General features: G+C 39.5%; 1 protein-coding gene across 1 annotated transcript; it reads left to right on the top strand.

The window, feature by feature from the left end:
* Positions 1-3,469: 3,469 nt before the first annotated feature.
* rrh (retinal pigment epithelium-derived rhodopsin homolog) lies at positions 3,470-11,019 on the top strand. Its single transcript, XM_007897020.2, has 7 exons — positions 3,470-3,798; positions 4,585-4,775; positions 7,477-7,576; positions 8,482-8,635; positions 9,583-9,751; positions 10,556-10,734; positions 10,820-11,019. Exons 1-7 carry the CDS (start codon positions 3,666-3,668, stop codon positions 10,923-10,925), a joined length of 1,032 nt encoding a protein of 343 aa, XP_007895211.1. The 5' UTR covers positions 3,470-3,665; the 3' UTR covers positions 10,926-11,019.
* Positions 11,020-12,442: the final 1,423 nt, after the last annotated feature.

The raw sequence follows: 12,442 nt of genomic DNA, 5'->3' as shown, positions 1-12,442 counted from the left end.
CTTTAGAACTCATTATTTTAAATTAAATGGGGTAGAAAATGCATACAATTACCCTAAGAAGCTAGGGACTGCATGATGTTAAATATTAATTGTCTTGAAGCAAATAATATTACTTGCATTTGATATAGCACTGTTTACTTTGGAAGGCCATCTCAAAGTACTTTTACAGGGTTTACTGTGGTTTTGTGACTATTTCATGGGTGATCACAGCCAATTTGCACATAGGAATGTGACAAACCAGTGACAAAGTGGTGATTAACCAATTTTATCTGGGGCAATATTAGCTAACTGTATTGGATCTTTAAATGTCTACCTGTTGAATGTCAGCCAGACCGAGCCTCTCATAATTGGCTCTCGCCAGTGCTTCTGCACCTCAGGCACTGGCAGCATCAGCATCCAAGGATACCTCACCAAGTCAGTCAGGTACATAGACGTCTTGTTCGACCCTCAACTTTCCTTTCTACTCCACATCCGTGCTTTGAACTGTTCTGCCTCTTCCACCTCTGCAACATTGCCCAGTTCCGCCACTGCCTTACCCCTCAGGCCCCGAAATCCTCATACATGCCTTCAGTACAACCAGGCTCGATTATGCCAACTCCCTGCTTGTCGGCCTTCCCAACTCTTCCCTCCACAAGCTGCAGATCATCCAGAACTCTGCAGCTCATGTCCTCTCCCACACCAGGCTCCGTGACCCCATCGCACCCACCCTCGCCTGGCACCACTGGCTCCCCATCCCTCAGGATCGAGTTCAAAATTGTCATCCTCACCTTCAAGGCCATCCAAGGCCTTGCCCCCTCCTACCTCCGACATGCTAACCCACGTCAACCAATTCGCCCATTCCGCTCTGCAGGCCTGCTCCATGCCTCGCCATCGGCGGCCGGACCTTCAGCCTCTCTGCCCCCACCCTCTGGAACTCCATCCCACATCCCCTTTGCCTTGTCAGATGAAGCGAGTACACAAATAATATTTTGCTTGCAGGGCTAAAAGAGGGAACCTCAGCTGGTTGTCTTGCCACTAGTTCAATGGATCAGCCTCAAAGGGCAAAGCAACAATACCTGATCTGTGTCTCTAATGTGACTAAAGGCCACCTGTCAACCGAAGTATCAGGTATTTATTGGAAGCATTTGAAAATCTTACAAAGGTATTTGGTCAACTTCAGATGTTTCACTCGGACATTTAGATACAATTGCAAATGTAATCTTTGTCTCGAGTACATTTAAATGCAAATTCAAATGCATTTACATGGAAGTAATAGAATGTAATAGTTCGCCAAACAACTTTCAGCAGCATCGGATGTCGGACACTTAACTGCTATTTTTCTAAGTTTAAAATTTCTCTGATAAACAAATTTGTCCATTGATCATTTTGAATTTCAGTTTCCTGGTTTTGATTTGTAATCTTTGAAGTTTATTTGTTTTTAACAGGATGCAAGAAATGAAGTGGCTCAATTTTATCGAGTGCTCTGCTGCTATTTGTGGGATATTTGTTGTGAGAAATTCACTGCCGCGTTCACCTTCAAATAAACTTACTGCACTTTAGAATATAAATCCTGTGAAGCTCTTTGGGATGTCCTCCTGATGTGAAAAGTGCTATATTAAATGCAAAGATTATTATAGTGGTTACAATACAAAGTTCTCTATCTGCCAAAGTGCCCTGTCTGTCATGGTGGTGATGTCATTGATATAATCTATCAGATCAGTGTAATAGTGTAACACTATTGTCAAAAAGCATTGCAAGAGAGATTTAGATGAATAGGATCTCGTCTTTCCAGAATACAGCATCAAGTTGGTTGTTTATAATTGTCAATCTATTTGACTGATCCCCAGGTAAGTGCGTTTGGATTGCCATTTAGATTTTTATTTCTGTATATCATTATAAACTTCCATGATATGTGCAATGATAAATTGGTAGTTCAATTGCTATTTTGACTTTTGAGAGCTAAAGGGATCAGATTTATTTTCCTGGTATACTGTTACATCAACAAGATTTTAGAAAGTCTTGTTGCACTTTTGACTCTCACAAGAAACTCGACTGGTTATTTAAGTTTGACCATTAACTGATGGCAATCCAGTGTGAAGCTACTTTATCTACCAGGGTAATGAAGTGCTTGGATATATCTTGAGAGCACTTTGCTATAAGCACCAATTAGTTTTAACGATTTGATTGATTGAATTTAAATGACTCTGCTTCTTGCAGTAGGCATCCTGATCTTACCAGCCAGGTAAGATGAAGAGTTGAAGAGAAGCCACTGTCAGGAGTGGTAGCAGTTTGTGGGCAGTAAAGCACGTGGAAATTGCTCAAGAATTGTTCGAGGTTCCCTCATTACATAATGTAAAGGAAGAGAGGGTTCTGCATTGTTGTATGTGAGCCCTCGGTATATGGTGACTGGTTTGTTAGCCAGAATTGTTTAAATGAGTTTACATTTTCCATTGAACTAGTATTTGTAACCTTTGGGTTTGCCTCTTTTCTTGTGCTACTGTTGTAACTTCTGTTAACCTAGGTATCTAATTTGTTTAATAAAGCAGGTTATTAAGCATGGTATAATATCTTGCAGCAGTACTGTAGCACAGAGGATAGCAGGCGTACTCTGTGCATTACTTACAGATTGCCAACCACAAGATAACTGGAATTGAGTGCTTTAATGTGAACTACTTTAGAATATTTTTGGATTGGCCATTTAAAATCCCACGGTGATTGTGCAGTGGAAAATATCATGACTATAGTGGCCTTTTTCAATTTGTAATATTACCTAGCTGATTTACTTTACAATGTAAGTAATGTTATTGAGACACAGATGGAGTCAGTTGGAGCAGGAGGGACCGGGCACATACAGACAAACTGCTTTTAGAAACATAGAAATCAAGATTTGATAAAGACACAAATTATTTGGAATAATTGTAGGAATCGGGTAGCAAGAATTGATCTAAAGGCAAGAAGGAATACGGGCAGGGAGCAAAAGTAAGGGTGGAGACTTGGAGTAAGACACTAAAATGTAAATCGAGTGGGGTCAGTTGCTCTTTCCCAGTTAGTTGGTATATCGAGTAATCCCATTCTCACAACTGGCTTCCACAACACAGCTGGGGCTGATACTTAACAGCAACCTTGCAGAAAAAGGGGAAAGCAGATTTAACTTGCAGGATGTGCTGTTGCTAGCATGGATCAGGGAATAGTGTGGGAAGGATTACTGTGATGATGCAGTCAGAAAGTAGTTTCAAAGTGTGCTGAATGAACTATTATCCTGTGCTCTTTCAAAAATACAGAATGCTGCCTTCTGTTTCTCTATTTTTCAATGCAACATTCTACAGAATGAAGTCTCTGCTGTGTGAAGAATAAAATAACTGTTGCTCATGATGGGTGCTAAAAATGCGGTTTATTTTAACCAGAGAAAAACAGCATGTGACTGCCAAATCCCGTTTCAATAATACTTTGCACAGTAAAGTAGTTGGATGAAAATACCAGATCTGTGGTGGGCATTGTTCAAGTAACAAGGGCTTTGAGCTGCAGATTTAAATCCTTTTCACTGGCTAGTCCAATTAACCTTAGACAACTACAGCGACAGGACGACTTGTAGTGTGGTGGCTGAATTTCTACAGCAATCTCCACACCGAACAGATAAAATTGAAACCCTTACAGATTATATTTGGTATCGTAAACTTTCGCCTGAAATGGAAGATGCTTTGAATCACTTCTCTGGAACTGTTACCTTCAATCTCTCCACGGATCCTACAGAAAGGGATCACAAATCTGTGTTTTCCCAGACAGAACACATCATTGTTGCAACTTATCTGATAACTGCAGGTACTCGCTTAATTTTCTATACGAAATATAAACGTGCAGGATCTGAAGTTTAGGAAGTAGTTCATGTTTATTAAGAAGGATTGAAATATGCAGCTCATTTAGGTGCTCTGATTGTCAGTGGAATTAGTACTTCTTTTAATAATCCTTGCATTGATGTAATGCTTTCTCACATTATTGAGTTGTCTCAAAGCACTCCATAGGATATATTGTAAAGTGGATTGACTTTTTTGTGAGTGAAACAAGGCAGTCAGTTTGTGCACAGCAACGCCTTACAAACAGCCACGGAGTGAGTGACCAATTTTATTAGGGTGATTTGCTGGCCAGGACTACACCTATGGTTTCAAATATAATAGGTTCAAAAATATTGAACAATCAATTTTGAGATGAATTTTGATATAAAAAATATGCATCTTTCATACTTCAGTTGCAGATAGTGGTTGTAGTAGGGTGCAATGTGTTATATCACAAGTTGCTGTAGCTGCACAAACCATAGAAGCACTGAATTTTATAGCACAGAAGGAGACTATTCAGCCCTTCGTGCCTGTGCCAGGTCTTTGAAATAGTTACCAATTTGTCCCACTCCTCCGCTCTCACCCCATAGACCGCAAATTTTTCCTTTTTAAGTACCCATCCAATTCCCTTTTGAAAGCTATTATCGAGTCTGCTTCCATCTCCTTTTCAGGCAGTGCATTCCAGGCCATGACAACTCTGTTAAAATTGTTAACCTTTCGCTTTGGTCCTCAGGGAGATCAAGAATGAGAAATTTGTCACTGTGGTTCATTGCAGGAGTAATAAGTCTACTCAGCAACATAATTGTGTTAATTATGTTCGTTAAGTTCAAGGAGCTCCGCACAGCGACAAACGCTATTATCGTGAACTTGGCTTTTACCGACATTGGAGTGAGTGGCATTGGCTATCCAATGTCAGCTGCCTCAGACCTGCACGGTAGTTGGAAATTTGGACATGCGGGGTGTCAGGTCAGTCTGCAAATGGGAAATGCACTTTTTTTTAAAAAAAAATCAAAACTTTTCTTAATATCATTGTGATTTTTATTAAATATTCTTCCTTATTACTATGGTGTCTAAACCATTTCACATGATGAGATAACGTTTATCTTCTGTGATATTTTCACTGGTGATAATTATCACATTGTAAAATATTCCAATCACAAGTTCACAGGCAGCACCTCACCTGGCAATTGTGATGTGTGGATGGAATGGGGTGGGGGGCGATTTAAATCAGTTGATAAATTAAGTAAGTCCCGAAAAGATAGTTCACTTTTAAATATTGACAAAAAGAAAGAAAATCTGCAACTGCAACATCCCACAAATGGTAATGAATCTTTATTATGTTGGTGAAGTTTGATGGGGAGGGGGCTCATATTAGTTAGGACAGTGTAAGAATAACAATCTGCATTTATATAGATGCCTTTCATTTCCCTCTACAACAACAACAATTTCCCTCTAGGATGTCTCAAAGCACTTCAGTTCCCTGCGCTTTGAAATACTACCATGGCATCTTTAAACCCTATCTCAACTGTCAGAACAAGTTTAGCATCTCTCATCTCACATGTCCCAAATAATCAGCCTAGATCATCAGTTAAATACAGGAGCGAGGATCAAAATCACACTCTCGATTCCTGAGGCAAGCGTGCTGACTGAGCTAAACAAACTCTTCCAGCAACTTACTCCAAAATAACAGGTCCTGCTTAGCATGCAGCAACATTTCATACGCCCAATCTGCAATTAAGGATTATCAGGTACATCCCTCTTGTCACAAGAGTATAAAAAATATACTTTACTTATCCTACCCAGTACACTGTGAACAAAACTGTTATTTATACTCTTGTAAGAATGCCCTCCAGATATATCCTACAGCAAGCCATGAGACAAGTACAGCAAATTAATGATAGATGATATTGCTCTATCAGTTGTTTAGATCCAGGCTGAATTCAAGTCTCATCCAAAGTGATCTAACTTAACATCCACCTGAACAGGTAGATGGGAAAAACAACAACAACTTGCAGTTATATAGTACCCTTCACTCAGGGTAGCAATAGCATATGTCACCTTAGCAAAGGCTTGGCCAGAACAAGTGATTGAATCATGATATTGTATAATTCAGGAACATTTTCAATGAGCCAGAGATCTTACGTAACCACCAGCAGTGGTGAAGATTAGAATAAACAAATACTCTCTTGTATAGTGTAATCCTTCAGGGTACTACGGCTATGTTGCTAGGTTGTTTCCAAATAAACTTAAAGGAACAGGATATTTTATGTTTCTTGAATAAAAATTACTATTGTGACCTGTCAGGGTATTTTCTTAAATTCATTATTGATTTTTAAGCGAGGGTGTCCAAATCCATGTTTAGCACAATGTGTGAGCACGGTCAAGATATTAGTTTTATAATACAGCTCACTTCTGAAGTTTGTTTCAATGTTGAGTCGGTTGGAATAAAATATATCATAGGAACAGAAGTAGGCAATTAAGCCCCTCTGCCATTGCATTAGATCATGGCTGATTTACGTCAATATGCTTGTTAGTGAGGCCCCTTGATCATAAGTTGGGAGCTGGGAGTTCACCAAAAGAAATTGGTTTAAAAATAAAAATCGGTAGTTGTTTTACCAATTGAAATATCATATTTTCTCCCCTCTCTTATTAATAATAAGCCTTGCATTTTATATCGTGCCTATCATGCCAAAATGTCTCAAAGCATTTTGTTGGTAAACAACAAATTGCATTTATGTGGTGCCTTTCACGCTGGGTGGAACGCTGAAACTGAGTAACTATATTTAAAGGTAAATGCGGCACCCAATCTGCACTCAGCAATGAAGAGAATGACCAATTTTATCTCGGGATTTGTGGGCAGAACACTGGGAGAAATTGCCTTCTCTTTTTGAATATTGCCATAGGATGGTGGGGGTGGGGGGGCTGTGCTACCAACTGAGCCAGGTTAACACCTATAGTCATTTAAGATTGTTATAGGACACCTAAGATTAAATCAATTGTCATAATATGTAATCCATGCTTTATTTTTAAGTACACAGTTTTACCTTAATTTCAAGCACTACAAGCAGTTAGGAATGTTATGCCAATCAAAACATAACTTTGAACCACCAACATCCCTCCAGACATTGGTATCTGGTTTGTGAAATTTTTCTATGAAGAATCTGAGTCACACAAAATAGGATTCCTGGTAAACAGAACTACATCAGGACGACCTACAGGAATAATAATAATCCTTGCATTTGATACAGCACCTTATCATGTTGTTAAAACTTCTAAAGCACTCACAGAATATACTCTAAAGTGAATTGACTGTATATTTTGTCAGCGAAACACAGCAGCCAATTGCGCAAAGTAGTGTTCCACAAACAGTCATGGATCGAGTGACATTATTATTATTAATGTCAATGTAACTGAAGTCACAACTGTTTTAGAAAAATTGGGTGCTGGGCATTTTCTGTCTAATGCCAACCTGACACAATCTCTTTCTGATAGGAATCCTGACTAAATTCCTCATTGTGGAATCCTATTAAGTAAAACTACCAATTAAACCCTGTTGGCTTTTCATGTATAGCACATCGCAGAGTTAAAATGATTGAAAGCTGAATTGCACACGTGTTGACACTCTTGTAGTGGGTAATGTGCTTGCACTTTATTTGCTTTCTTTCAGACTTATGCAGCTCTAAATATATTTTTTGGAATGACAAGCATTGGGTTACTTACTGTGGTCGCCATTGACCGTTACCTGACCATTAGCAAACCTGAAATAGGTAATACTTTAATCATACTTCAGTCACGTGGCCCAATAGAACTTGTTTTTTTTAAATTGTACTTTTATGGAATGTTGTTACTTCGAAACGTCCCAATGTTTTTAAGTAATTATTGCCGAGTGTCGTGACTGTTTGTTCCAGAGGCAAATGCAGCAGCCCTTTGCACACAGTAAGACCCCATACTCATCAAAACCCCACAAACATCCATTTTGTGAATGGGAAATTAACTCAGAGAATTGTTGGCCAAGGAAAAATGTAATTCTCTTTTCGAATAGTGTCAATGAGATCTTTAACCCATGTGAATAACAGGCAGACTGAATCTGCTGAATATTTCATTTTATATAATGGCACCTCTTCTAGTAGTGCACTGGAGTGTCAATCCAGGTGATGATCTCAGGTTCCAATATGGAGATTGAACCCACAATCAGAGGTGAAAATGTCACGTTCTGAGTTAAACTGTCACTGACGGATGCTACATATTGCCTTATATTTCCCAAGGTTGTTTTAAGTCTCTGTATGAGAACTGCAATTGAAAGATAACTAAAAATGACATGAGAGACGATGTGTGCAAAGGTGGCGTATGATTTAAGAGTCGCATTTGACATAACATATCTAGTTATAATTTTGGACTCTATTATTTTCTCCATGGCTTTATTATAGTAGTGGAATTTACAGACCTTTGATTCCTTGTCAGTACAAAGTATGCATTATGTGAAATATCAATCGGATTGGAGTTGGTTACCAGCTCCTTCAGATAACACTGACTGATCCCATTATTCTTTTGTAACAAACTCCAATTCAATGATTATTCCACACTAAATATTTTGTAATTGATTTACGCTGACTTTGATTATAGCTGTGCGAAAATTTCATGTGGTTGATTACTCAAGAATTCCTCTCCACAGGAAGAAGAATGACCAGTTCCACATACACAGCCCTGATCACAGTGGCTTGGGTCAATGGTCTGTTCTGGGCTCTGATGCCTGTAGTGGGCTGGGCTAGTTATGCCCCAGATCCAACAGGAGCCACGTGCACTATTAACTGGAGGAACAACAACTCGTAAGTTGACCCTTTATGTACTTTTCTCTTTACTTTCCTGCTTGTTCATGGCACTGGTTTTCCAGATCGGTATAATCGGTTAATGCTTAAGAAATGAAAACTATATTTCAGAGTCTCTGAAAATATAATGAACACAAATAACAACTCTTCAAGGGAATATTGCTATATGTGTGTTTGCTTGTGTTTATGGTGGGGGTGGAGGGTGTTAACTTTACAAATAAAGTTATAACACACAGCACAATAGGGGTGGGGAGGGGGGGTGGGGTAAGGTTTCTGCTTATAATGTGAATGTACAGTGGACCTGTGCTATTTTCTAAGGTGGGCATTTGGCTTTCTGTGCATGCAGTAATGTTAGCAGTGACCTGGGAGTTCCTCATTGTAGTGTAAGGTCTGAGTTTAATGGAGTTCTCTTGTCATTGTGAGAATAACGAACCTGGGAAAGGAATGCTAATAGCGTCCACCCTTCGTGGCAGTGCTCAGTTCCTGAGCCAGGCAGGTTAACAGTAATTTAGGGTATTGCTGATGACAGCTCAGCCAACCTGGCTCGTCACAAGGACTTGGAAGGGCAAACCAGTCACTGGGAATAGCATTCCACTCCAATAAATATCTCGGAAATTTCCATGTGTAGGTGGGATGATGGAACTCTCAGTTTGGCTTGGATCCTCTTAAGCATGATGATGGGTTTCCGCAGACGCCCAGCTGACTATAAAAAAGAACGAATAGTAACCCTTTTTTTTTGCATTTTTTTTAGCATTTGGAATTCCCTGGTCATGTTCCTGCTCTCACTTTGCTTTCGCATCTTTGTGTTGGCTCTGCTGGATCTGGGTCAATTTGGAGTTTAGATTGTTTATTTATAAAAATAAACATCACCGGCTTGTCAGAGGAGGAGTCAGAAGAAAGTTATGGTTGTGTTGATTCATTGAAGCCCTATTTGTTTTTGTTCTCAGACTGTTTGTTTCCTACACCATGACAGTGATTGCTGTTAACTTTGTGGTGCCACTATCAGTCATGTTCTTCTGCTATTACAATGTGTCAAAAACGATGAGTAGGTTTATAAGCAGCCCCAGCCCGGAAAATATAAACCTGGATTGGTCAGATCAGCTGGATGTAACAAAGGTAAGTGCTGTAACAGGAAATCATTCTTTCTGATATTCAAACTGAATCGTGGCATTTTTAAAATATTTTGTTATAGAATTATGATTTTTTTTACAGGAACTTTACAGTTTCTTTTTAACATTGTGAGAATACCATAATTCTACAGACTGAAATTTGCAACTTAAAATTGTATGCAATTTTCTTTTTTTAAAAAAAAATGAAAGTAGCATCGTTTAATGACTAAATGCAGCGTGGAAATCTCCAGTTTGAATCTGACCTACTGAGCCTGACAGGGTCAATATGGATAAGCTATAGCTCTGCATTTCTTTCACCTCCGGCCTGAAATTATCATTTTGAGTGCAAGTGGAATAGTTAGGTGTCAAAATGCTTTTTATTGCTCTATCAAATAGGACTTAGTGGGGGATGGGGGGAGAGAGGCGGGAACTGCTGAAGTTTGGGGAGAAGGTTCATTTACCGATTAAATAAATTCAAACTATATTCACCAGATTGTTTGATGGGTAATTCCAGTATATGGTGAAGTGCTGAGCTGTACCAAGCAAGGAAATCTCTGGTTTAAATCCTTGACTCAATTTTTAACTGGAGACTCCCTTTAAAAGGGAAATAGATGGACATTTGGGAAATAATAGATATGGAGAAGACAGAGAAATGATATTCTAATATCTGCCACAATCTAATCAAACTACAGAACATGCTTAATGAGGTGAATGACCTACTTGTGATGCTGAACTGTGGGGGAGAGAAACAGAAGTAATTCATTCAAACGAAATTAATACAACTCTTCTATTTTTCTTGTGTTTCTAACAGATGTCTGTGGTGATGATTGTGATGTTCCTTCTGGCTTGGTCCCCATATTCTATTGTGTGTCTGTGGGCATCCTTTGGGAACCCAAAACTCATTCCACCTGCGATGGCAATTATAGCTCCCCTTTTTGCCAAGTCTTCCACTTTCTATAATCCCTGTATATATGTTATTGCAAATAAGAAGTAAGTGTCTATTGCTTTACAAGATGAAGCATTTTCATTAGTTGTTTACCTGAATGTATCTGAATGTGTTTGTTTTGCCTTTCAGGTTTCGGAAAGCTATCATGGCTATGATATGCTGCCAGAATCGTCAGGAGATAACCATCAACCACACTCTGCCAATGACCATCTCACGGGTCCCCCTAACAGAATAAAACTGTTTTTATTGAAATCTGCATTCAAATCGTACCTCAGGACTCATTCTTAGCCCCCTCCTCTTCCCCATCTACACCCTCTCTCTCGGCAATGTCATCCGCAGATACAGAGTTAACTTCCACATGTATGCTGATGACACACAAAACTATTTCTCTTCCTCCAGCTGCGATTTCAGGGCATCTGATGTTCTGTCAGCTTGTTTGGTGGACATCAGGCTCTGGATGAGCGAACAACTTCCTACTGATGAATGTTGATAAGATGGAAGCCATACTCCTTGGCTCTTCTCAATGTCTTCTCTCCTGTGGCTCTGACCTCCTCAACCTCCCTGGTCTATACCTCATACTCACCAAACTAGTCACCGCAACCACTGCGCCCTGAAACTGGAACAACAACTTGGATTTATATAGCGCCCTCCATGCCAGACGGTGTCTCAGAGCACTTCACAATAACAGATCCCAGAGTCGAGCCAGGGGGAGAGGGAAGAAGGTGACCGAAGGCACGGTCGAAAAGAAAGGTCTCTTCTCTATCCCTCCACCTTGTGCGCCCCTCCCTTCCCCCATTCCCCTTCCCTGTCTTCAGGTCATGCCTGGAGACCTCCCTATTTGATTGCGCTTATGGTCTGTCCCTCCCATCTTCTGAATCGGTGTCGTACTCTGCCATTGCCAAGTGTTCTGAGACACTACCCTGCATGAAGGGGGCTATATAAATGCAAGTTGATGTTATTGTGCAGTACTCTACCCCTTTTGTTGATTGCATTGTGTGTTGCAGACAACCACGTATGCAATCCAAGCCCATAATTTTACTTTGGCAAAAGCATTTCTCTATCATTCCTGTTCTGTAACTTTAGAACATTTATCTAAAAAAAATCCTATCTGCTTTACAATGAACCACTGTTGTAATGTCTGGTAGCTTCTGTTTCCTCATGTCTCTTATGTGTCCATCCAAACAATGCCATGGGATCTTTAACCAACCTGAAGAACAGGCAGATAGGACCTTGGCTTAATGTCTCATCAAAAGGGCAGCACTTCTGACACTAGGTGATTTAACACAGTGAAACACTAAAATGCAGAAGGTTTCAAGTTTTCACTTCTTCTACAATTATTTCATCTTCTCTACCCTTTTCAACCTTGATAATATAGAATGATAAAATCACAGAAATGTACAGCGCAGAAGAAGAAGGCCATTTGGCCCATCGAGTCTGCATTGGCTCTCAGAGCTTGCTCCTTGTGCCTTGAATAGTCAATTATGTTTCTTAATTGGAAACAAAATAGCTGTCAAGTTATAATAAAGGAGTCTTAGTGATCTGAATCAGTGCAACATACAAGCGTAAGATCAACATGTTTATCCAACATGGAGAAGTTGGGCTGAATGGCTGTATCGTTCAATATAACTTGATATTTTAGTCCAAGTGTAGATAGCTCTGCTTTATTCCTATTTCAATTAAACATTTTATAAAGTGCACCTCTTGATAAGTATTGTTCAAGCAATGTTTTTCATATACATTTTGTTTTGTGTG

This window comes from Callorhinchus milii, unplaced genomic scaffold (genome assembly GCF_018977255.1).
Source record: "Callorhinchus milii isolate IMCB2004 unplaced genomic scaffold, IMCB_Cmil_1.0 Scaffold1, whole genome shotgun sequence".
NCBI lineage: Eukaryota > Metazoa > Chordata > Chondrichthyes > Chimaeriformes > Callorhinchidae > Callorhinchus > Callorhinchus milii.
Note: the sequence above shows the minus strand (reverse complement) of the source record. Positions and strands in the feature narration are given on the sequence as shown.